General features: G+C 44.1%; 1 protein-coding gene across 1 annotated transcript; it reads right to left on the bottom strand.

The window, feature by feature from the left end:
* Window positions 1-15515: 15515 nt before the first annotated feature.
* On the bottom strand, window positions 15516-21182 carry T265_08281 (hypothetical protein; the record flags this gene model as incomplete). Its single annotated transcript, XM_009174037.1, has 2 exons — window positions 15516-15628; window positions 21056-21182. 2 exons carry the CDS (start codon window positions 21180-21182, stop codon window positions 15516-15518), a joined length of 240 nt encoding a protein of 79 aa, XP_009172301.1.
* Between the last annotated feature and the right edge of the window lie 5323 nt (window positions 21183-26505).

The following is a 26505-nucleotide window of genomic DNA, read 5'->3' as shown; positions in this document are numbered from 1 at the left end:
TCTGTAAAAGTACGACGTCTTTGGAACCGCGCCCAGGCAGTTCAAAGATTGACTGTGCTCGAAAAGGAAAGTTAAGTGCATAGTACGTAACTTAGTTGTGGGGGTATTTAGACCACTTGCCGACAACTCCATTTGAGTGAGACGTACAAGACCTAGCCGTTTTTCTATATTTGACCACAAAGGTATTTGGACACAGCCACACCGGAAATTCCAGTCTTACGACATAGAACACGATGTCATCCGGTTGCTCCGATCAACTGGTTTGATTAAATGATCAGCTATCTGATCGGTGATCCTCTGAATTAAACGTAAACGGTTTCGCACTGGAATATTTATGAGGAGTTCGTTGGTACAATGTTTATTCGAGTCGTAGAAGACCCGTAATCACACTCTGACTAAACCCACCTAAGGAGCTGATCAGCTGTTACAGACGTTTTAGCGGTATACCAAGAATAATTATGCCGCGCTAGTGAATCCGAGTGATGGCTCACTGACGTTCACTCTTTGCATTGACTGGTTATTTTAGCGCCGACTTTTCTGGCCAAAGTTGCACTCATCGCGAACGTCTCGCGGCCGAACGGTTTGGCTTTCAGCCGGGCGTTCACTGGTCTAAATCAACCTGGAGATAGATCAGCCCTAATTTCGATGTTTCTCATAGGGATGAATCATTGTCCTTTAGATATTTGTTCACTACACGTACAAAACAAAGTTCTCATTGAAGAAATCTAGATATCATCGTGCTACCAAGAATTTAGGATGAAATCCACTGATATTTTCGTGATAAAATTGTATCGTGGCATGCGGCTGTACTGGTGTAAATTGACCGTCAACTCTGACCATAGTCTGCGAATAGCTTTCATACGTGCCGTCATAATCTTGCGGGAGTTACTATCATGATACCTGCATCAACTACTGTTTTGTGAGCAGACCAACCAATCAACGTTTACTTCACAAATAATAAACGAATGTAAGCAGCGATTGGACTGAGGTTCCTCTCCCAGTTCCACACGTGGTCGTACACTTCACACAAAGGTCACGCTGTTACTCAATTGCGTTCCTTGGATAGATGGACACTGACAGCGTTGAAATTAAGCGATAGCCAGAAGCCCTTAGCGAATACATGAGCCAGGTTGAGTTTATTCATGACGTGGAGACGCCCAATGAATTCCTCACGTAAACAGTGTGCAAGCGAAATGCACTCATTTGCAAACTAATTTGGCTTTTCGAGAGACTCCCCTGGAACCCAGCTGAATCTCTTGCTTTTGATGTTTTCAGGCAACTGAATGTACTGCACCTCATGTTTCAGTCGCCATGATATTCGAGATATCGCGATGCGCATACTTATTTTTTGTAACGCACTACTCATAAGGTTGCTGAAAACCCCTCGACAGCCCACCACCGGCCAAAATTGGGGCTCATCAGCTAGGCGCAGTCTCCGAGTTTCCGTCAACCTTATGTCTACTTGAAACCCCATTGCACGAAATTAGTGAATTAGGTTATGAGTAGTGCATCACGTGATATCTCGAATGTTGTAGCGACAGAAACATGAGGCGGCCTGGTGCATCACATTCAGTCGCCGGGGACTGCGCCTACCTGATGAGCCTTAGGGAGGGTGAACTTTGTCGTGAGCTGTCAAGGAGTTTTCAGCAACCTTATGAGTAGTGTGCTACAAAAAAGAAGTCTAGTTTAGTTTAGTTTACTTCGAATGACTATCATAAGTGTCTGAAAGAGCATTTCGCTGTAAATGTTCACAAAGTAGATTGTATTTTCACAACTGCTCCCACTGCCTTGGGGATCTATCTGCCTTTAATTTGCTAGCTCGTCATTCGTTTGCCAAACCATAAATCGTTTGTAAACAAAACTGAAAAGCGCGTTCATTCTGCTTTAGTTTATTGTCACTGTCAATTCGACGGCGGTGTTTTTGCCTCAAATTGGCCGGATATTATCACATCAACCTTGAAAAAAAACTGCCGCAGAATACCACTTTATTTTCTGTTCATAAATCAAATTCTGCTTGAGAATTCCAACTAAATTATTTATCACTGACTGAAGTGTACGATCGTTCCACAACTTGGCGGCTTTTCGGAATACGAGACAAGTAAATTAGGTTCTTTGGGAAGCGGTGCTCGGACATCAGACTTCTTTCTCTAGCTGAGTTTGCCGTCAAAAATGATATCAACTCGCATTTGGATTACACATACAAGATGAAAAACAATTAGTGTTATGGGACCAGGCTAACAGTTTGACCTCCACCGGGTCCTGGTGAAGTGCTGCAACGGCGAAACAAGCTGATTAAATGACCAGGTTTTGTTCAAATTGGTCCTCGTGAGCGAGGGGATTCGATTGCGGGTATCTTGAGGAGTTCAAGTAATTTCTAGCTGAGATCTCATCGTGCCCGTGAAGACAATCTACGGTGAATAGCTGAAAAGCACTCTACAGCTGTTTTGTTCCCACTGAGTTTCGAGACCGCGAAAACCCGGCTAAGAGTTGCAAACTAAACCGTTCGGTCATGAATAAATGGTTATTGAACAGGATATGGCGCTAGTCATTCTTCAAGGGGCTTTTTGTTTGATAATGCGATCTACGTGGGTTGAAAGAGAAGTCATTCAAGCCACTGGTTGGTATTTGTGAAAACATTTCACAAAGCGGACTGTCTAAATTGGCTATACGGATTGTGTGTGATTTGCCCTAGATTCCGCCTTGTTTTGGTGCCGTTATGACCTGATCTGGCACGAAAAAACCGCACTGGTTTATCTGACTTTAAAATAGAAAAAGTTTGTAAAAGCTGGCTTTCGATACACCCCAATGACTCCAATAGTCGATGTGACGTAATCGGCAGCAAAAGTTGCAATACCTACCCCATAGGATAGCTAAGCAGGGACTAAAAGCGTGCTATGCGGAACACAAAATGCATGCATGAAATCACATTGGAAGCATTCAAGTTTCAATACACGGTGACTCATCCATCTGGGCAGAACAGCCCGTTTGTTGAATAGTTTGGGATAACTGAACCGAGTTTTGCGCTACGCTACATTGACTAGGCAAAGAGCTTTGCACTCTAGGCTACCCCACAGTTCTAAACACTTGATAAAGACTAACCTATAGCTCGACACCGCATGATGGATCGTTGACCTCAGCTTTGACCCAATCAGATGCGAATGTCACTCTTGACCAATCAAATCGCGTCCTGAAAACGAACCGCACGGCGATATACATTAATCCTTTCCCGTGTCTCATTTCCTTGAGAACTGCGATTCTTTCGCTCCAGATCAAGGTTTCTGAAAACCTTGAGTTTTAAAGACAAACCGCTGCTAATTTTTATATCTCACCCAGTACCAACCAGGCCAAATGGCACGCACAATCTATTCGATCCCATTCCTAATGGCTGCCCAGAGGGTACCATGAGATTATACGACAATTCGGCGTTCCTTTTCGTGGAGTACTTTTTCCACAGGCTTGTAATAGCGGTTTGTAGGTGTTTTCACACATGGTGAAGAAACTTTAGAACAAATTTTACAAGCAGAATGCATCTCGTCGCTTTAGTGTCCCCTTTCATTCCACGCTTGTAGGCACTGAAATACCGAGAAGAAAACGGATCGGTACCATTTTTATGAAAGTTACTCTCATTCCTCCAGCCAGTTAATCAACGTTCCTTGAACTATGCACTTCTCAGCAGCTTGAAAAAGAACCTGTGGATCCAACTAATAATTGTCTGCGTATATATCTTTTTAGCGGGAACAGAACATGTTTAGGGCGCCAGCCGTTTCAATCAATTCATTGATTCAAGTTGTATTGCATCTGGTAACAGAGTAGTTGGTCTATCGAAAGATGACAAGTATGCGCATAGTAAGTAGTATGCGTGCGGTAGTAAGTAGTAGTGTCAAAAACGAAAAAGGCCACATTACACCAACTGTGACAAAAGAAAGTCCAGACAATTTAGGGAACAACTCCTAGGACTACAGATTGTTCGAGGATGACTCATTACTCGCACACTGTACACTGTTTTACATGGCTACTACGGTCTTCAAAAGGGTCTGGTTCCGCTTACACTAATATATTACCATTGCAGAACTATCTACCTTATCATCAAGGCAGCGTAAGCCGAAAAATTGATGTGTCCCGTTTTGTGCTGGGAATTCGCTACCTTCCTATGCGGGGGTACGCTACACAAGAATCGTCAATTTTAGGTGGTTCATTCACGGTCACGTGATGCACACGGGTCTCAATTTTGGCAGAGTCGCGACTTAATACTCGCTAGAGAGCGCGCTATTGATGTGGGCATTGATGCTACGCACCTAAGATCCAATGGGGTGCATGATCCAGGCACTGGGTTTGATTCTAGTGTAACGGTGGATACTACTTATGGGGTATGTGAGTAGTATGTTTTCTCGTAAATCCGCTTCGCGTCTCTTAAAAAGGGAGATCTCTTGCGGAATTTGTGGAGTCGCTTTGTGGCTATTGCTTGGATTCGAGCAGCAGTCAATGAATATCCAGGAAAGTTCAGGAAGACGCGTTCAAGTGGAAGATGGATATTCAGTTTTTTAAACAAGATGCATATGAGAGTTTTGCTTCCCTCTCCAATAGTCTGTAACAGTTCAGTTGCTATTCTCCTATAAATAACTCTGCAGCGAAGGCATTCTTCCTTTCACCATACCTCATGAGACAGAGTTCACTCTGTCGATCAATACCACTGGATAACACACCGACGTAACAGGCACGAGGTCAAACAAAAAACTGGAAATTTGACCTCGGTTGCACTTTCCGGCAGCTATTCACACAGTGACATGAAAACCAAGAATATCGCGCGCACACACACGGTTGCCAGAAGCATACTGACGGTGAAGGAGAACACAGTGGAATAAACGTTATCCAAGGCGTGGCAAATGGCACTTGAGATATTGTACAAGTGACTAGCAGCCATCGGGCAAGCACACGTCCCCTCCGACGTGGAGCCAACTGCCTTTCGATGCAATCGATCACACCGTGTCATTCAATCTATTCGGTCAGATTTTACCCATGTTCAACACAGTGTAAACATGATTTGTATAAGCATTGGAAACACGCCCACATACAAATGTCAAGCCAAGGGGCACTGGTTTGCCTTTTTTCGTTTATATATTTGGCGATGAAGGCAATAGGTTTTGCGGAAAAACAAATGCTGAAATCTCTGATACTACTCTAAATTAGACGGCACTGGGTTTGATCTATTGATACCCCATTGTGTTGAAAAGGCCAAACGTAATCACGGATGCCAGGTTGCTATCCAACTGTCCACTGATAATAAACCATACTTGGGCGGAATAATTATCTCATGGTGGGAAAAAATGTAGTTTTTTTCTTCCATAGTTTGACGGCACAGTGGGTGGTAGTCACAGTAATGCTAATCATCTCCAGAAAAAGGTTTAGGACGTCACACTTGTCGTACAGCGCATGCCATCAAATCCGACCCGAATTCGACAAGGTATACGAGGGATAACTGCTGATTTGAACAGATAAATCACCCTGGCGACAGATTTGTTAAACCACTTTTCTGAGGTTCTTTTCATTCTGACCTACAACCGGAATGTATGTAACAAGAGAGTAGAGTGGAACTGTGCCGCCATCTTTCTCAAGGGACTACCGACATCCAGCATTTTCAAATGGCAAGCGCAATGTACGTAAAGACCTGGAGAAAAACGTACAATCCTTCGATATTCATTTTTGACAAAACACTGAAATGGGCTTCAATCAAAACGAATTCGTCCACCTGTAGTACACGTTTGGTGCTGAACTGTCCTGTCAACCGAAAAAAGCAAGAGGGTTGAGAGACGGCGGAGAGACGAACCACGAGCCTGTTTTAGTCAGTAAGTTCACGCACTTACTAATGACTCGTCTGGATTTCTGAGGACTACTATACTACTTATACCACTCATACTACTACTTCTGTTTGGGTGAAAAACGAAGCCAGGTAACGTGACTTGAACTACATTGTTGAAGGGCGAGCAGAGTCGCATCCAGTCTGGCACCTCTAGCCGAAACGCTGTGAACTCAAATATTACACAGTGGGAATAGAACGCTTTTAAATTTAGTTTTCTTGTCAGAATTAGTTTGTCAGGTGCCTACTGGTAACTTCGTCGCAAACCGGGGTGATAACAAGGGTGGCAACGTCCTTTTTCATGACATCAGTATTCAACACAAATGCTTCACTGCCATACAACCATGATTTATTTGAGAGCCTCATTGTGGAGAAAAGAATAAAGTTGGAAGGGGAAGGGACTTCGTGCCAGGTTAATACCATCATTCCGAGGTACCTACACCTCCACACTCGCATTCAGACAATCTGCATAGACGCTGGCAACAAGAACTTCGGTTGGCAAGCCATAACTTATGAAACGTGAATCGATTGTCACAACCAGGACAGTTACTGTGTCGCCGTTCGATGAGTCGGGCACACCAATCACATCGCTCAAGTGTGAACATATTCGCCTGTTCAGACGTGAAAGTTCAGATGCGTCCAACGTGCGTTGGTGGAGTGGTGGTTACACGCTCGCTTCGCGTGTTGGATGTCCGGGGTTCAAATCCCGGCTCAACCAGTAGATATGCACTGCTGATGAGCTTTAATAAGAGCGAAGCTCGAGTCCGGTGCTTCCATTTGGTGCGGACTCACCGGAATAATTACGTCAGAACAGGAACACGGCCGGGTGGTGTGACTATGAACAAAAATGCTTATCCCGCAAAACCCTGAAATTTTCAGAGAATCACCAAGTTTACCGAGGGAGTTGGGTTGATTAGTAGTATAAACTGATCCGATGCTTGTGTAAATGCATGAATTCCGCTTCATTCTGATGATTTCAACACTTCATTGTCCTGGATACCTAATTAAGACAGGTTTCTCGAACAATCGATTTTATTGGTCGGATTTAACTCATGTGATTGTTTCAGAATTGCTCTGGCTTTTTACGCTCTTATTTACTGAATTCTAGAGAATTCTCACCTTCAAATATGTTGAGAACAAATTTAGGTCTGTGAACAAATTCTAACAGGCTTAACTCAGAGGGAAGTGTGTTATATCTGGAGATTCCACCAAATTGTTATATCTGCTGATTCGTCCATCTGTGGTATCTGCTGCTGACCCGCTCCAGTGCCTAGTGTCGGAGAGAAAAGACTCACAGAAGGGAACACAACAGCTGCATTCCAAACAAGCGAGTGAATGAGAGAGCAAAAGTTACAACGCTATTTAAAGGGGACTTTCTGACATTGATCCAGGCTGTCTGATAGACGTTTGGTGAACACCCATCAACATCGATCGTGACTCTATGAGATGCCTGAACGCTGATCACATTCGGGCGTGCTTCTGTGACGTGCAAGAACATTCATCAGCTTCTGCTGAATTGAGTGAATGATTGACTGAACTGGATGCTTGCCGGCTTTCTCGTTGAGGTTTTGGTGGAGCGGTAGGTTCCGGGTTGAGGTAGGTTACTTTCAGGAATCGGACCTTCCTGATAAAGTGATTCTACGGTAGCTGATCACGATGGCATGAAATCCAGACGCTGTGCTTGTTGATCTGGCTACTGCTGACTCTTGTTAACCTTTACTTTTCAAAACAACCAATTTTCCTTGTTGCTGTAGCGCGCAAAAGAGTACTCAGCTGTTTTGACCCCATCCATGAGACTGTGATAAGTCTGTGGCACTAACCTCCTTGGTATGCGTGCTGACTATCAACCCACTAGCCCAGAAATCCCGATACACGTGGACCTCTATGGCATTCACATGATTCACATCGACTTGGTACGGATGCCGGGGTAAATTTGTTGAAAACCTTGTGAAAATCTTGCACCCCCAGCTAGCAATTACGTTCAATGTCTGCAAGTTGTCGCTAAGCACAAATCTTTCTGTTCTACCGGCTTGTATCATCTAGAGTGTGCCGAAACCCTTACCAGTGCTCCTCCCCTTAGGGGGTCACCAAATTCAATAAAATATCCAAGTAAACCCAGATTGGTACAGCAACACACAATGACAGTGGCTGAAACCATAAGACATCGCGAGCCAATCCTTCGTCGGCAGAACCGTTTAGTTTGTTTGCTGTATTTGCCAATGGTCCAACTCACCTGCCCCACCCCCTCACATCCTGTGTGGAACATACAAAACCAAAGCAATGTCCGCACGGATCAACTCAAGTCATACTGCTGGCGACTCGAGCCAGTTTTTCCTCGACAGGTAGCCACTATCGTCAACTTCCTGTTCATTTACACCGTGGTCATTAAACTGCGTTAAGTACTGCTCCTTGAAACGGTATGACTTGAAAAGACCTCGCCGAAAACATGGTCATCAACCCATCTTTGTTCATATTCTAGACGGGCGTTTTCGGAACTTTCAAATTCATTGCGGGATAGACGCACTTACGTCTGGAAATAACGCGAAAACTGCATTCTATGTTCCTCTTGTTTGTCTTATTTGGTCACCACACGGTCTCTGTGTAACAGCAGCAAAGAGAAATCGTCAGGTAGGTTCTTTGATACCATATTACAGGCGGAAGTCAATCCACATCAGTTTTCTGTCATTTTAGTTGCCGACCATAAATCAAACTGTGCTTCTGTGGTTCGACCAGGTAGTTTTTCAAAAGCTTGACGGATATCGGCAGGATCACATCATGGATGGTTCTGAACAAGTGAGTGATGATTATTCACGAGAAACGGGTCCGAAAACGAGGTATTTCACGACACCACAAGTTCTGACTCTAACTTCGATTAATCCAGGCAGAGAGATACTCATCACCCCCATTTACACGAACTCAATGCGAATTCCCCTCCCCCCAGACTAACCTGTGCTAAGAACAGAACGAGAGAGAAGGAGAGCAGAATTATCAGATATTGTCTAGTTTAGCTTTTACAAGACTCACATTGAAATCATTAGAAGCGTGTTACTAGGGTAAGTAACACCAGAAATGAGGAAAGTCAGTTCGCTAGCAACTAAAAAAATACCGGTCACAAGATCTTTGCACACAGGTTGTCTTTTCCCGACGGAAACACCTTCCATAATTACCGATGGCATCTGCGAGTCACTCAGCTGAAATATTTGTCGCTAAAGGATGCTTGGTGGTATGCCAAAACGAATTTCAATTTGTTTTTTGCATGATTTAACTGGAGCCATTTTACGTCAGAGAATCAAAAAGCAGGGGAGTGCAGGGATTTCATTCTAATCTGGGATCACCAACAGTGTGTACCTCACGGAATTCCGGTGAGCTTCAAACCCATGGCTTCCCGGATCTCAACCTGGAGCCTAACCGCTTCGTCTCGAGCGGTGAACCAGCCTCATGATTAACTCGCTTTTGGAAGTGCATATCCACTGTCTCTGTGGATACTCCGCTGCCCTCACTATGCAATGCGCAGGTATGGTTCAACTCTTCGACTAAAATCTTCAAGCACAATGTCCGCAGAAGGACTTCGCTGTCGCCAATTCTTCGAAACAGGCATTGATGATGTGTCCGCGCTTACTGTTTATGGTGGCTTAGACAGAGCCATCACCAATCCAACAGTAAGGACTTCCACAAGAAGGTATGCTCTTAAACACCACATCATCACCATCATTGTTAGCTGTGCTAACCGCGTACTTGTTGTACAGTGTTTGAAACTGCCACGGTGTCGTTCACAGATGATTTCGGGGGGAGGGGGTTAGGTAGCTGCGCATTGCAGGCGGGAGATGATAAATTGGTGCATAACTCCAGCGCTATCAGTGGGCTGTCAAGTGGGGGGGGTTGGGAAGGGAGATATGCATTGAAGACGAGCGCCATTGAGGGCACAACTGAGCCATGTCTGACAATGTCTCTAACCATTGATGTGACCCGTCTCGGGGTCCCCATCCAGGAAGACGGTAATGACCAGCGCTGCTGAGTTTGCTAGGAATGACCTTTATACTTCGCTGCCAAGTCATTGTTTGACCGCCTCTGGCTCTCTTTCACCCTCCACGTGGTTGTGCGACTTCGAGGAAGTCGGTCGACTGGCATACGCAGCACGTGGCCAGGCCAGCGCAACCTATGCGGTATGATCAGTTCATCTATTGAGGGTGAGTTATTTCTTCCGAATACCATTCGACGTACTTCACTTTGGCTTATCCGGTGATCCCACCAGACTCGGGCAATGCTCCGAAGACACCATTGGTCAAACAGTGAAAGTATTTTGACGTCCACGGCGCGCATCAGTCAGCAGAGTCGTTCTTAGTGTAGCAAAAGTTGCACGGATCGTGTAAAATAAACGATGGGTTAATGCGAGTTAGTTGTTGGCGGAATAGCAACGTAGAGACATTACATTATCTCGATGATCGTCCACGCTGCTGTGTGGAGAGTTCTTGAGTCCCCAGCTATACTATTCATTGATAAATGATTATTTGTCGTGAGTGTTTCAGAATATCAGTTTCACCCCAAAAATTTTGATCGGCTGAAATTATCCTGAGTATCGTGCACTACTCACGAACATTGTCGCCAGGCAGCACATTTACTCGCCTTAGGACACCATAAATGAGAGAATCAGCAGGACCTCAGGTGAATCTCCTGTAAAGAAAATATACTGGTATGGTAATGAGTGTACCTCTCGAAAACAGTCCAATTTGGGTTCAAGTAGAACATAAGGTTGAAGGAAACTCGGGGACTGCGCCTACCTGATGAGCCCCAGGACGGACGAAACCGGTCGTGGGCTGGAGTTTTCATTTTGGTTTTCCTTTAGTTTCTTTCATGAAAATATACCGCGATATCGCGAATATCGTACCAACTGAAAGATGAGGCGGCCTGTGTGTAGCACATTCAGTTGTAGGACATCATAAATGAGAGATTCAGTTGAGCCTCTTGTGAAAATCAAATTGATTTCCAATTTGCAGAAACTTGAGAACTGTTCCCATGTACTGCACCGGTCATGGACAGCCGAAGAGCTTTCAAAAACCTTATAAGTAGTGCATCACGTATATCCATATATCGCGATATATGGAATGTGGTTCCACTGGTCCTGCATATTCAATTGTCCAAGACCATCATACACGAGACTTTCCAGAAGAGTCTCCTGTCAAAACCAAATCGGTATGCAAATGTGCGCAATTTGCTCATCCTGAATATTGTTGCACCTTTGTGTTCTGAGGGGGTAGAAACGATTTCTAAGGCAATTTTTTTAGATTTTCGCTCAGTTTTATAATCGAGACGGCGTAGTTTACCGGATAACTTATCATTGCCACTTTGAGCAAACGCAAAATCAAGGGTTTTGCACCAATTTCAGAAGGGGGTCGGCACAGGTTTCCTCAACTCAAAAATGAAGAAAAGCGGGTTTCTGCATGCGAAAACTTAATTGTATTAACGGTTGAAACAGATTTTATCGAACATGATAAATGTTCATTGGACTACGCAAAACTCATTTTAGTTTGGGATTCAAAGAACAGGGGACTAGATAACTAAATTTTCGATGCAGCTATTCAATAAGCCAAATTCATATACTCTTCGTTTCAAAATGTGAAGGGCTAATTAAATTAAAAAATCAGTAAATCACAGTTACAATGAGCAGAGAAAATGTCTCATATAGAGTGGCCCGGGTACCAAAATCACGGTTGTCCAATGATCACTCTCTGTTCACGTTGAGCGCCGCGCCGTAAAAATTTTGCTTGGTTAAACGATAATCACTTCAAAATTCCCAACACACTCAAAGCGAGAATCGCTCACCGAAGTGGCGCGCGAAATCAATAACCCCAATAGGATGGGTCATATGTTCTCTTTACAACTGTTCCGAGTGTGGCCGAGTCACGTAATCCGTAGTGAAGAATTTCAAAACTGCCCACAGTGAATGGTTGTTTTATCGAATAAGATTACCGCTGGTGAATTGTACTCACACTCAGGGTTCTTTTCAAATGGCTTATACCAAATGTGTGATCATATCGCCTCTTACACGACTAAACTACAAAAAGTGTGGTACCCCATAAAAAATCATGGAAAACTGAGTGACGCTCACAAAGTGGAATGGTTGCGACCGATTGAAGCGTGATTAAGTACGTCATTCAACAGCCAGAGAAATACCTAATTGCCCAGCAATAGTCTCTCATTCTTCCTTATAGGTAGATAAATTTGACGACAGTACGAGTACTTGTAGGGAAGGAGCGATGCTGGTAACCATGGAAATGATGAGAAGAGTGTGTGTGTGTGTGTGAACTTACTAAATACATGATGATGTAGTGAGCGGTGGTCGTGAATTCCCACAATATTCATTATGGCGGGAAGTTCTGAGTAAAATGCTTTATCAACAGCCTGCCCGATTGAAGAAGTGTAAGCAAAATGATGGAGGAACCCTGTACACAATACATGTTCAAGAATAGACCCGTTTTCATATCAACTTGATTTTTACGTGGACTAAAATAACTACCTTGTTTATGATATGCTCTCATGTTTGAGTTGGTACAACGTTCGAGATATCGCAGTTTAAGTTTGTGAAGGAAACCACACAAACGTTTTCTGAAAACTCTTGGACAACTTTGCTCTTTTTAGGACCAATCAAATAGGTTTGGTCGCGTCAACCTTATGTTCTACTTGAACCCAAATTGGACAGGTTTCGACAAACACACTCGTTCCCATTTCAATTTGGTTTTCACGGGAAACTTAATTGAGTCTATGGCCCGAAAAAGTGTGAAGTCGGTTGTCGGCTGTGGCAGTTGAGATATTGATTACAAGTGAATACGTTTCACTGCGTTCTGCGTTGCGTTTCTGTGCCCCATGTGTAATCGATTGTTTTGTGCGCGTCCAGGTGGTCACACACTGAGGTCAACTTGTGGGTCCCAAAGGTGTGGGCCTGGTTTCTGAAAATGTGGGACCAGTCCAAAGCCACATGCCTCATTAGCGTCAAAGAGGGAAAGGAAGTTCCGTCCGAGTGGCATTTAGATACAGGTAAACAAACGAATAGGTGTGCCAGAAACGGAACCAGAAACTCCCGAACCAGCCGCGCGGACGATATCGCAGTATCTAAGTCAGCAAGAAAGTGTACTGAGGAGTAGAGTTTCTATGTCACAAATGAGTGACTGAATGACTCTTTCGGATTGTGGAAACATGTTTTAAACTGACAGTACTCTCTTACTCCTTTGTGAAAAACGGACGTAAGGACCTTCGAACAGTGGTTATCGGCGAAATCTCGGTTGCCGAGTATAGTGACAAATATAAAAATAAAACAGGACAGGCAGAAATACAGACATGGCGTCCAAAGGTGCAACGATTCTATTTCAGTTATGCCAGTTAATTGGACTGTTCACGGACGATTTACAGTGCACGCATACTGGTGCTGCGCGGAAACGTCATCGGTTTTCACATAACTCATCTGCGACATTCGAAACGACGGTCAGACTTTGTGAGCACCAGTCAATAACGACCAGCTGACCGAAGCATTAACCCGAAAGGACCCTGACCACCCATACTATTCCTCAAATTTTGGGGTTTTCCAGGATAGGTATTTTCGTTCATAGCCACACCACTCTCATTTGAATAGTCGTGTTCTCCTGTTCTGGCATATTTATTCCGGTTAGTCCACACCAAAGGGAAGCACTGGACTCGAGTTTCGCCCTTATTAGAGCTCATCAGTAGTGCATATCCAATGTCGGTGCCGGGATTCGAACCTCGGATATCTGACATGCGAGGCGAGTGTGCAAACACTACTCCACCAACGCACGTTGGACGCATCTGAATTTCACGTCTGAACACGTTCAAATCCCCGCACTGAGACTGGATATGCACTGCTGACGAGGTCTAATAAGAGCGAAACTCGAGTCCGGTGCTTCTCTTTGGTGTGGACTTACCGGAATAATTGAACTTGGCTGCTTGACCAAAGTAGATGACTGACATAGTTTATTGGCGTTCAGTTCAGACGCTGCTAGCGTCTTTTGACTTTTGCCTTCGGAGAATTGCGGTGATGTTTGATGGTTTAACTTGGTTGATGCAGATTCGTGAATCGGTGTCTTAACCCCAGAAGTCGACATTGAGTGAGTGTCCCGCACTGAGTGGAATCTTAAACTGCAAGAAGAAAAGAAAACTTGCGATCCTTTGGAAAACTATCAACGGTAGTTTGACAGAGATAGGCGGTTTTGAGACTGCCATCTCATTCTTTCTAGCCAACTGTAGATGTAACCACTGGAAGATTCCCGCACCTTCCAGGGAGGTAAAACTAAATTCTGACCCAAAGTGTTTTTTTTTGGAGGGAGGGACGTATTCTGGTAGACTGTCGTTACTCTTGAGAAGGAACTCCGAATATCTGGAAGGATGCCTCGTCATTGAAGGATGCCTCATGAATGTCAACATAAAACTTCAACGTTTATTCACTAGAGTGCTTGAGTTGTCTGTAAAACGGACGCTTTCCGATTCATGTCGTAGCTTCTCACCTGGCTGGCAGATGCGCACCAGAATATGTGGCTGCATCTGACACGTAGGAAGCATTCCAAGATTCCGAACTTCAGATGCCGTCCGTAACCAAGTACTCCATCCAGTGTCTGTACATTGCAAGATCTGTTTGGTTGACTGGACGTTTTCCATAAAGTGGATTTGGAGTTGAGATTAAATGACCGCAGCTGCCTTCGGGGTGACTTGCATTGCCCGAACACTAGTTCATGTTCCACTGATGCGCCGTTCAAAGATGATAGATCTCAGTGTGTCCCATTCTGGACGCAACCTTCTTAGGGGATAGTAGGGTGTCATCATCCAATCCGTGGATAGAACTCTATTGGAGACGGGCTCATAACACCACCCAAAAGACCTTTAAATGGGCAAAATACATTCATTTGCATACCGAGTTGGTTTTTGCAGAATACCCACTTGAAACTTAGCTGAATTTCTCGCTAGTGGTGAGATTAGGCTGGGTTCCATGTGAACCTCCCGTTAAAACCGAATTGGTATATAACTGATTGTATTTCGAATTTGGGTTCGAGTAGAACATGCAGTTGGCAGAGACTCGGGGACTGCACTTATCTGATGAGCCCCAAGAAGGACAAAACCGGTTGTGGGATTTCCAAAGGTTTGCATTGACCCGCACCTGTGTAATGGCCCTGGACAAATTGTCGTGGGCTTCAGGTCCGATAGTTTCAAAGTGCGCGTTGTTTGAGCCGAGGGCGTCCAGTGACCACGGAGATGCTAAAGAAAACCTGCTCGCTGTTATCTATGGTAGGTTGTGTGTATATGAAGTAAGCTGGATTTCACCCAAATTATCGTGAAGGTACTCTCGGAGTTTATATTTTTGCAATGTACTACTCACAAGGTTGCTGAAATCTCTTAGAAGGCCCATGACCGGTTTCGCCCTTATTGAGGATCGTCGGGTAGCCGTAGTCTTCGAGTTTCCGTTAACCTTATGTTCTACTTGAAACCAAATTACACGAAATTCGCGAATATATACTCATTTGCAAACTTATTTGGTTTAGCGAGAGATTCACCTGAAAACCCAGCTGAATCTCTCGTTTGTGATGTTTCCAGGCAGCTGAATGTGCTGCATCAGGACGCCCCATGTTTCATTCGCTAAGATATTCGAGATATCGCGATACATTTATATATTTGTAATGTAGAACATAAAATTGACGGGAACCAGGGGACTGCGCCTACCTGATGAGCCCCAGAAATGGCGAAACCATTCGTGGCTGTCGACGGATTTTCTGCAACCTTAAGAGTAGTACATTACAAATATACATGTATCGCGATATATCGAATATAGCAGCGAATGAAATATAAGACAGCCTGGTGCAGCACATTCAGTTGGCTGAGAACATCATAAACGAGAGATTCAGCCGGGCTCCAGTTGAGCCTCTCCAAAAAAACAAATTAGTTTGCAAATGAGTGTAGACTCGCTGCTATCAGATTTTATTGAAAGACCAATGATCCCTTGGGAATTTCCATATGATAGAACGCAACGAATTGTATTTGTATACTGGTCAGTGTCAGGCGGTTTTCTTGCTGGTTGCTGCAATTGGTGATCACTTTGTCAACTCGCAACCTGAGGATGTTTGAAACGCCGGAAGTTCACTCTACACCTTCATAGCGTTTCTGACGTGGCCTCGTTTCTAATGTGGCCGTGTGGGATCCCATTTGTACACGAGATGCAAAAATTTCCTACGTGGCATTCTGTCGTCCCATAAATCAAACACTGTCGGGTAAATTCCGATCAATTGATTGCTTTGACGCTGCGTTGACAGTTGTGGTTATTCCAACAGCTTGTTGGTCGGCTGCAAGATGTGGATGCTTTCTCAAGCAAGAAGGTGCACCTCACGTGAAACTGATGTGGTAAAGTTGGGTTTCTACCCAAATCTGGATTCACGGCAATTTGTAAAATGTGTCTACTGAGTAATGAAATAAGCATCATTCCTTGGTTCCGTGAAATCTATACGATATAACGTAAAGTATATATATATTTTTTTACAGACGTAAAGTCTCAGAACAGAGGACAGCCGGTGCTCTAATGGCGACGGCCTCTACGCGGCCATCGTCTATGCGCGCGGCGCAAGTCACGTGAAACGGGACTGACTAATCCGCGAGTCAAGACAGGGATCACGTGCATTTGTGATGACTGCTTTGGAGGAAAACACCTCGCATTCTCCGATCTTGGGACGCCGTTAACTTTTTGACGTGGTGGTCATGTTATCCAACTGGATGATAATGGAGCATTAAAACAAACCGCACAGGCTGACGAGCATTTAACCTTTTGTTTGGGCTGAGTATCATTCAAGGTTAAATAATATTAAGGCACCAGTGTGATCCCGATTAGACTTCCACATCTTTATGAATTTCATGTATGGAAATCTATTGAGCTCGACATATTGATCGATAAATGCAGCAGATCAGTGAACGCATCAGGGGTGAGTAGTTTTCATCTCATGATCGATTGCAGAAATGGTAGAAAGGGCTCATATGCTATCTGGAAACAGTTTATTGCAAGACAGTGTAGACTGAAGGAGGTTGCAACCTTCCACGGGCTCTCTCATGTATTCGGTGTTTTACACAGTTGGTTGGCTGACTAAACTGATCGTTTGACCTTGTAACGCCAGACCGCAGGACCATTTAGAACGGTGCCTTTCACCGAGGATGACGTGCGATTTCGCTTTACCCAACTCAAATCAATACTCATTGTGGAAGCCGCCATCTTAAATTAAATTTAATGCCCAGCCAATGTAATAGACCGCGGCGCAGCTGGCGATTTCCGAGTGACTAAATGAGCCTATATGTCCCTCCGGCCGCAGTAACACTTGTCTGTTCTTGGGGAGCCTTTGAACGACGTATGGTAATTTATGGGACCATCATTAAAACGGATTATGCAATCGGATAGAAGCGGTTCGGCGGTATATCGAAACATTTTTTATCTTTTAGTTTATGTGTCGTTTAACGAAAGCCGTTTGATTCAAAATTTAAAAGTTCAACGCAAGCTTGTATGAGCAATACTCCGCCCCTCCAAATGAGCACCACTCACACTTATTCCACTATTCTGCGGTTGCTTTTTAAATTTTGAAAGTGTGAGTAAATCTCCTGACAATTGTGTGTCTCCTGGAATCAGAAATTCGCGTTCCGATGGCTCACCTTCATATAGCAGGAAATGTACATCGCCTGTGAAAGGGTCACATGATTTTTGTGAAAATATTACTTGCTAAACGAGAATGTCGGACGCGCAATTAGTCTCGCGACAGAGCTTGTTACATGTGGCAATCATTTACAAATTAACTCCACAGGCAAACGGAACATTTCAGTCAATTTCGAAATGGGATTTTGTCACGCTTTCATCAATAGCACTCGGGTTGGAACAATGGGGCGAATCATGAAGTTACAATACTTACTGCACTTTAACGATGAGGATTTCGGTTTACCTATGTGTGAGCAACACTCGTGAGGTAAACCTAATGTGTTCTAATGAGAAAATGATAGAAAGAAGTCACGTAAGTGACGATAGAACGACAAACCATCTGTGAGTCACTGCTGAAGTGCGAAACTGTTTACACACCGACAACGAGCTAAACGTTTGCAAGATATTAGAAACGAAAGTGGAAGCATCATTTGCGCAGTTTATTTCAAAATGATCATTTTGAAACCACATGGTCGTAAAATATTGAGTAACAACAAACAAGCGGTACAAAGCGATCCTAAACTATCCATACCAACCATCGATCAGGTGAGGGAGCGGCGTTTTGTAACCTGACCGGACACTACTCACAAGTTTCTTCATTAGCACTCATCCGTTACACCGGGAAAGAGCACAACTGACGTTGACGAAATTGGGCTCAAACGGGTTCCCGTTTACGTACAACTAAAGTACACTATGAGTTGTCTGCGGTTTGGAATTAGTGGACTTTTGACGGTGACTGTTTGACTTAAGCCAACTCCTGAAAGAGCTGGATAAAGAGCTTTTGGGGAATATGACATGAAATCAATATATGTGAATGAAGTAACTGATCCAACATCTTTGGAACCACACTCCTAAGCTGCCACGTCCATCGGATATGTTAGATTAGGGATAGGAATGGGCTTTCCGCTGCAGAAAAGAAGTGGACTATACTTTAGTGATCATATCGAACGTTGATTTGCTTTCAACAACGTGAAAGCCGAGTAAAATGAGACGTGATATCCAGGTTACGAGTAGCAAAAGTGTTATGCTTACACTGTGGTCAAAATTTGCTCACACAAGTGCTTAATGATTTAAATTCAGATGTCACATAAAACCACTTTCAGACACAGACGTAATACACTACTCCCAAGGTTACTGAAATTTCCTGGACAGTCCATGACCGGTTTCGCCTTTCTTTGGACTCGCCAGGTGAGCATAGTCTGGGTTCTACCAGAACCCAAGTTGCACGAAACTAGCGAACTACACTCATTTGCAACAACTTTGGTTTTGCGAAAGACTCACCGTGAACCCAGTATAATTTCACAAACGTCAGTGGGCACAAAGTAACGAACTTGAAGTTAGTTGCTTTCCGAACTTGACCCAGTCACCACTGGTTGGCAGAAGGCTGACAGATGGCGTTGAATGGCAAAATAATCTAGCTTGCTTTAAATGCCGGCATATTTCATAGTTTACTTGAGATATCGCTCTATATTCTACTCGCATACGTCTAATCTCTTAGTAGCCGGGATTTGTACAACCTCTGACTGTGGTTTGGCAACACACAACTTTTCAGGGTTCTAATAGCCTTTGGTAATTTGAAACAAGCGAGGCGGAGAAGTAATACGTACACCGTGGATCGTGTTCTTGTGTGGCTGTGAGATGTGCTTTCGGCGAGCGTTGCAATGTCAGACATTTGCCCCTGCCCTGCTTCAATCCACGAAGCCAGAAGAAAGTTCTTTAGAAACATGTACACAACATGTCACAAAGTAGTCCATATTTGGTGTACGGAGACTCTGCTCCATCATCCCGATTGGCGTTTGCGTTTCTGGATTACTGAAAACCTACTAGCGTACGTCATCGGGCCGAAAAAAAACGACATCCTAAGGGCAGTTGTCTCTAGTTGAAGGTGTGAGTTGTAGAGGCAAACACTTAATCTGTCGACTAGTTTTGTGGCCCATTCAGATAGTTTGAGGACACAAGATGCAGCGCCTTCTGATGCGTTCTTACGGCTTTGAATGAACAGTAAACTAACAACAAATGTGTCCAGCAAGCTTCAAGCGTATGTGGCGCTTCCCGTCTTGGAAGTTCTGACTGGCGGGCCGATCGATCGATACGACCAAGGACAGCAGAACGATTGTTCAGACAACAGTCACGTGAGTATGCAATTCTACAAAATCTAGCAACTAACAATCCCTGAGAGCCGCAATCGACTTTCATTATAAACGAATTGATGTACAGGTGTTTGGTCGGTGATCTGTTCGCCGAGAGTGGCGCCTGAGAATGTCTGTGATGCACTGATATTCAGAAACATTGAAACGTAGCGCAAAAGGTGAGGAACGAAATCACGCGAACTCTAAACTGCCTATAGCTTACTGTCTAGTAACATTAAAGTTGGTCCTTTGCTCTCTCCAAACCCTGTTGGTGCAAGTGGCACTGTGTTTCGGAAAGGATATCGACCGGTAATGGAAACGTCCTGGCTGACGAGCCTGATCACTACTCACTCTCAAATTTAGTTCAGTTTCACTCATTTCCCTAGTACACGCCTTCATTTCGGCCTATATCTGAACAATCACTCGCAACCGCAATTATTTGGTACGAGGAGGTTTTGCAGCCCCTAATTCGACAAAAATGTTGACCCAGTTATTGGCCGCAAGGTGATCGACAGATAAATCCACGGAGATGCTGACAAGCGTCGCCTGATGACATATTTGTCATTTGCCAGTACAGTGTGCTGTCAGCCACGACGATTCGGCTAACGATTATTAAGTGAGCAGCAAAAATGCTCAATTTGGTTCTCACGCAGCATTTGTCACGTGATGCGGACAGGTAGGAAAAAAACTTACGCAAACTGCTCACTCGCCCGTGAATCGACACAAGCTAATCAACACAGGTGCGTGCACCCGAATACGAGGAACTCATTCGTTGAGAAATTTGAAAGCAAATTTTCTGGAATAGTTTGCAGACACTAATTCATTGGTTGACTGATGTGAAGTGATTGCAACGTCATTCTACCCAATGAAAGGAAACTTACGCGTCCGATATTAAAAAATTCTATTAAAATGCGTACAAATGCAGTTATTTATGCCCAGACTGTCACTGAATCGCTGACGTCCCGCTGACACCGGAAAAATGTACTTAGAATTCGACATTATCTAATCTGAAGAGGACAAAGTTGATAGGTCAAACAGAATCGGTCACTGGCACTTGTTTTCATGAAATAAAGCTTTGGTGCACCTGAAACCGATTACGTGGGGAACAAAAAGACTGCTAATTCCATAGACTTTCTCACCAGGCTCACGATCAACTGGATTCAACTGTCTTCAAGAAATCTAATGCGATGGCTGCAAGGCGAATTACGCTGCTTGGTTCTTTCAGTGAATTTTATTCAACACCAATGGAGGGGGAATCTCGGCTGCTCTTTCAGATAACCGGAATGATGAAAGTGGGATATTCGCGAATATACACCCATTTGCAAACTAATTTGGTTTTTTCGAGAGACTCACCTGGAACACAGCTGAATCTCTCGTCTGTGATGTACTCTAATGCGTAGTACATTACAAAGATATACATGTATCGCGGTATCTCGAATGCCGTAGCGACTGAAACATGAGGCGGCCTGGTGCAGCACATTCAGTTGTCTGAGAACATCACAAACAAGGAGATTCAGCTGGGTTCCAGGTGACTCTCTCAAAAAACCAAATTAGTTTGGAAATGAGTGTATATTCGCCAATTTCATGCAATTTGGTTTCAAGTAGAACATAAGATTGACGGAAAACAGGGGACTGCGCCTACCTGATGAGCCCCAGAAACGATGAAACCGTTCGTGGGCTGTCGACGGATTTTCAGCAACCTTATGAGTAGTACATTGCAAACATACAAAGTGGGATATTGTTCCCACAAAGTCAACAGCCAGTTGAGGCTTGCAAGACAGACCTCTCTATTTTTACTCATTAGTAAAGTTGCGTTTCTTGTGGTCGTTATTCATCATGTATATTCATCATGAACCCGACAGATTGTATTTGTTAGCGTTTGATCGGCCAGGGAGACGAAACATTTAGGAAAACAAACAAACGAGGCTTCCTTTCTGCGGTGCATTCAAAGTTAACAAATCTCACGAACCAGAGATTGAAATGTGTCTGCCGACAACGCCGATGTAATCTCGCAAAGGATACCTGAAATTCTGAGGGCGGAAATCGAAGTGAGGTTGAAACGTCTTCAAGACCAACGGATAGCGGAATGCAGAAGGTGAACAAGCAACGTTCCGAGAATTCTGTACATATTAACCGTCTTCAATGACAAAAATGCAAGATACAGCGGTTAGTGTCCGAAACCCCTTCAGCTAACGGTCAGTGTATCACGTGATCGAGACTACTTATGGCGCTCATCAGTATAAATAGCTCTTTTGAGGGTTCTGCTGCACCCTGGATGCTATTCGGGTGAAGCTATCACGACGCAGTGTCGTCTGCTAACTAGACGCGATGAAAGGGCGAATGGGATTAATACAGCCTGTTGAAAGGTTTTAACGTAAAATACCCACAGGTAATTGTACCATGTCCGCTCAAATGATCACGCTATCTTTGTAGAAGAAGAATAATTCCTTAATCGGTTTTTTGCTGAACCACTTCCTAGCTAAGGGTTTTGCGCCAGCAAAAGAACGGGAGTCATTTTTGGTCCGTGGTTGCCTTGGTCCCCCGATCCACTCACCATGACAACAGTACTGACAATCGATTTTCCCGTCTTCTCCAACAACCACCTGGTCATTTGCGCAAGGGGGGAGATGAATCCCCTTACTATTCTTGGTGGTTTATGTAGTTCTGGCCTCCTGGACATTTACCAGAAGAAAAGCGATTGATTTGCAATGCCAATTTTGGATCTTCCCCCCTCCCACGACCATATTCACTGTTTTCCTGCCCAGCAATCGTCGACGGATTTTCAGCAACCTTATGAGTAGTACATTGCAAACATACAAAGTGGGATATTGTTCACACAAAGTCAACAGCCAGTTGAGGCTTGTAAGACAGACCTCTCCATTTTTACTCATTAGTAAAGTTGCGTTTCCTGTGGTCGTATATACATCATGAACCCAACAGATTGTATTTGTTAGCGTTTAATCGGCCAGGGAGACGAAACATTTAGGAAAACAAACAAACGAGGCTTCCTTTCTGCGGTGCATTCAAAGTTAATAAATCTCACGAACCAGAGATTGAAATGTGTCTGCCGACAGCGCCAATGTAATCTCGCAATGGAGTGTTGTTACAAATGATACCTGAATTTCCGAGGGCGGAAATCGAAGTGAGGTTGAAACGTCTTCAAGACCAACGGATAGCGGAATGCAGAAGGTGAACAAGCAACGTTCCGAGAATTCTGTACGTATTAACCGTCTTCAATGACAAAAATGCAAGATACAGCGGTTAGTGTCCGAAACCCCTTCAGCTAACGGTCAGTGTATCACGTGGTTGAGACTACTTATGGCACTTATCAGTATAAATAGTTCTTTTGAGGGTTCTGTTGCACCCTGGACGCTATTCCGGTGAAGCCATCACGACGCAGTGTCGTCTGCTAACTAGACGCGATGAAAGGGCGAATGGGATTAATACAGCCTGTTGAAAGGTTTTAACGTAAAATACCCACAGGTAATTGTACCATGTCCGCTCAAATGATCACGCTATCTTTGTAGAAGAAGAATAATTCCTTAATCGGTTTTTTGCTGAACCACTTCCTAGCTAAGGGTTTTTCGCCAGCAAAAGAACGGGAGTCATTTTTGGTCCGTGGTTGCCTTGGTCCCCCGATCCACTCACCATGACAACAGTACTGACAATCGATTTTCGCGTCTTCCCCAACAACCACCTGGTCATTTGCGCAAGGGGGGAGATGAATCCCCTTACTATTCTTGGTGGTTTATGTAGTTCTGGCCTCCTGGACATTTACCAGAAGAAAAGCGATTGATTTGCAATGCCAATTTTGGATCTTCCCCCCTCCCACGACCATATTCACTGTTTTCCTGCCCAGCAATCACAATACCAAGATATCGTTTGGCTCCTCTGTTTAAATTGACCGATCAAAACTCATTGTTGTATGCATTACCCCGATTGAATTCTGCTTAATCTAATCAGAGGATGCAATTCTGTACGACGAATTGCAAAGGTCCGTTGTCGAAGCACAAGGGGTTGGTTTACTCGCTTGGTTTATCTCCATAACTTGGCCGAATAGGGTCATAAACTCTGAGATAAAATTCAATAAGGTTTGGCCTTGAGACAAATTGATCTGGCTGGAGGGTGAGCGAATCTCAGTCTGAAATCTCATGATATGGATGAGAGATGTTCTTAATGCCAGGCTAGCGGGTTGATTCTCTCAGTCGAGATTTAGGAAAACGAGTCAGCCAGAGTGGTTGTCTTCGTTTTGAACGTGTAAGATCCCCACAAAAAAGCAGGTTGGCGGTTTGAATTGATAGATTAGATAGAATTTCGTTTTTTAAGATTGAAAATCTTGCGTCACGTGCGTCCTATCATGTTTCAGACAGTTATCCTCCAACCACTGTCATCAGGAACAGCGATTTTGTTCTCGCTCATAACAAAGCGCACGGGGAGTTGACATACAGCTGTGTGGCGAGCGATTTTTCAATTTTTCGCGAGAAAAGGAATCCCCAAAGTCAGCTTAGAAGTCCGAGCACATTCTCTGGTCAAGAGCGTGTTCACAAAACACCAATGAGTGAAATTCATTGTGGATGTTTGGCCAATTTAGTTTTTTCTCTCGCATTGCATTCCGGATTATTCTGGATTTGGAAATGAACATCAGTCGACTTCTACGAAGAGCTAGAAGGAAAAAATAGTTATCTAATTGTCGTGCTGAGGTTCGAACTCCGCATAGCTGACATGCGAGTTAAGTGTACTACACCACCCTACCAGCGCACTCTGGACAGATGAACAGGTTTGCGGTGGAGTGATGTGAGCGGAACGCCCGACCCCTCAAACCACGACCCTGACTTGGTTCTGTTGATCGATTGGCCTACCAGTCCGAACTTCCCAATCAGGTAGCTCCACAGGCGCTTGAAACCCGCTGGACAACTTTTTTTCCACGTAAACACTTTCGCGTTGGCGGTAACACGCTGGCGTCGCATGTCGGGTGCTCGGAACTCGAACCCCTGCACAGTCATTGGATATGCACTGCTGATGAGCTCTCATTAAAATAAAACTCGAGTCCAGTGCTTTCTCCCTTTGATGTGGACTCATCAGAACGATGCGGGAGGTGGTCAAAAACCTCGCAGGCTTCGATTGGTAGAATTGCTTCCTCGATACTTCGACATCAGTTGTACTCAGAAGCAAAAGATTTAAACAAACAAGAAAATTGACTTCCACCCCACTCGCCAAAATGCGTTCCGAAACACACTTGTGCGTCTTTTACCTTCCAGGTTGCATACAAACTTGTTCAAAGTTTTCTACACCGTACTTGCCATAATAAATTCCTTCCCGAAAGGCTTTTTAATTGGACCACATCTTTAGATTTCATCAACTGTTGGAGCATGCATACCCACACTCTACAATTTTGATGTTCCTTGACTTCAAGATATCGTTATTCACAAGATAATGAGGTCTATCCAGAACCCCGGTATTCACACCCTCCGAATGAGAACCTTATCGACACTGTTCTCATCATTGAAAAGGAACCGGAATCCCAAGCGATATTTGAAATGCTGACCGTTCTCGTGGTATGTTCTGGGCGCCCATAAAGTGCAAAGTCAAGCAGCGGGATGAACAGTCTTTGAACAACTCTTTAAGGCTTAACTTAATAGTTGCATTTGTTCTGATGGCACACGAGATCAACGCAGTGTCATCTGAATTTCGACACAGCAAAGTACTTAAACGTACACCATTGTCACAGACTTCACAAATGGCGCATTACGGACTTTTAGCGGATGAAGTCTTCCCTGAAGGTTGAATTATGGACTTGCAAACTTCTAAATCAGCTGGTTGACCTTGTCAAGAGAGCGGGAACTGAAAGTGTAAAACGTGAAACATGGTTTTCTGCGAAACGTTTGTGTTCTACCGTGTCGAGAAAAGCGCGCAGCTCGAGCGGAAAGTAATTCGGAGGTCAGCAGTGACAAAGTATCAAGAACGCTTCATTCTGAGGAGTGAAAAGTGCTCGTGACCTTTGTCCAGTCGAGTCACTGAACGGAGATAAAATACCAACAGAAAAAAACGTTTTAGCGGTTAAATTCTACACTAAAAATAAAACGGGTGTTCAATCATGGACAAAGGCTTTTGAAACACGACGGTTAACTAGCCTAGTCTCAGAATCGCACTGTGTGTCTACCGATTCGAACCAACTAAGGAAAAAGGCATAAAAACCCAAGGTAAAACTGTCAGAGTTTTGATATTTTGTCAGGTAGTTCAAAGACGCTATTTTGGTGCTGAATCGTGTACTACATTGGCGGTTTACGACGGACTAGACGCACTTATTCCGGATTGTCGCTCGTATACTACTTTAAAAAATAGATTAACAGATAATAATCCGGTCGGCCCAGAGAGTCTAGACATACGTCACCCGACCTTTGTGGAACATAAGTCCCAACTATCGTGAAGTAACGATCCTTTCAAAAAAGCGAAAAAAACGCGTGTCGTACAAGACATTGTCCCTGGAAGCCACACGGTCCGCAGAGCTACGGCATCGTTTTCAAGCTGAGCGGGATATCAGAACACTGGGTACACTGCATTCCGGTGGACAACCCACCCCCCCCCCCCCCCCCGATACTGTAACGTGGATCGAACTGCCATTCACTCTTCAGCTTTCGAGGTAGAAACATCGGTCTGCGTATAAGTTGCACTGCTGATATTTGATAGTTGTGTTCCAATATACTACTTATATCGCAGCTTTTGAGTGGTTCTTTACGTTTGCAAATGTTGTGAGAAAAAAATCCTTCAAGTTTTGCTTGTCTTTTCTGAAAGTTTCAGTTCGA

This window comes from Opisthorchis viverrini (genome assembly GCF_000715545.1).
Source record: "Opisthorchis viverrini unplaced genomic scaffold opera_v5_209, whole genome shotgun sequence".
NCBI lineage: Eukaryota > Metazoa > Platyhelminthes > Trematoda > Opisthorchiida > Opisthorchiidae > Opisthorchis > Opisthorchis viverrini.
Note: the sequence above shows the minus strand (reverse complement) of the source record. Positions and strands in the feature narration are given on the sequence as shown.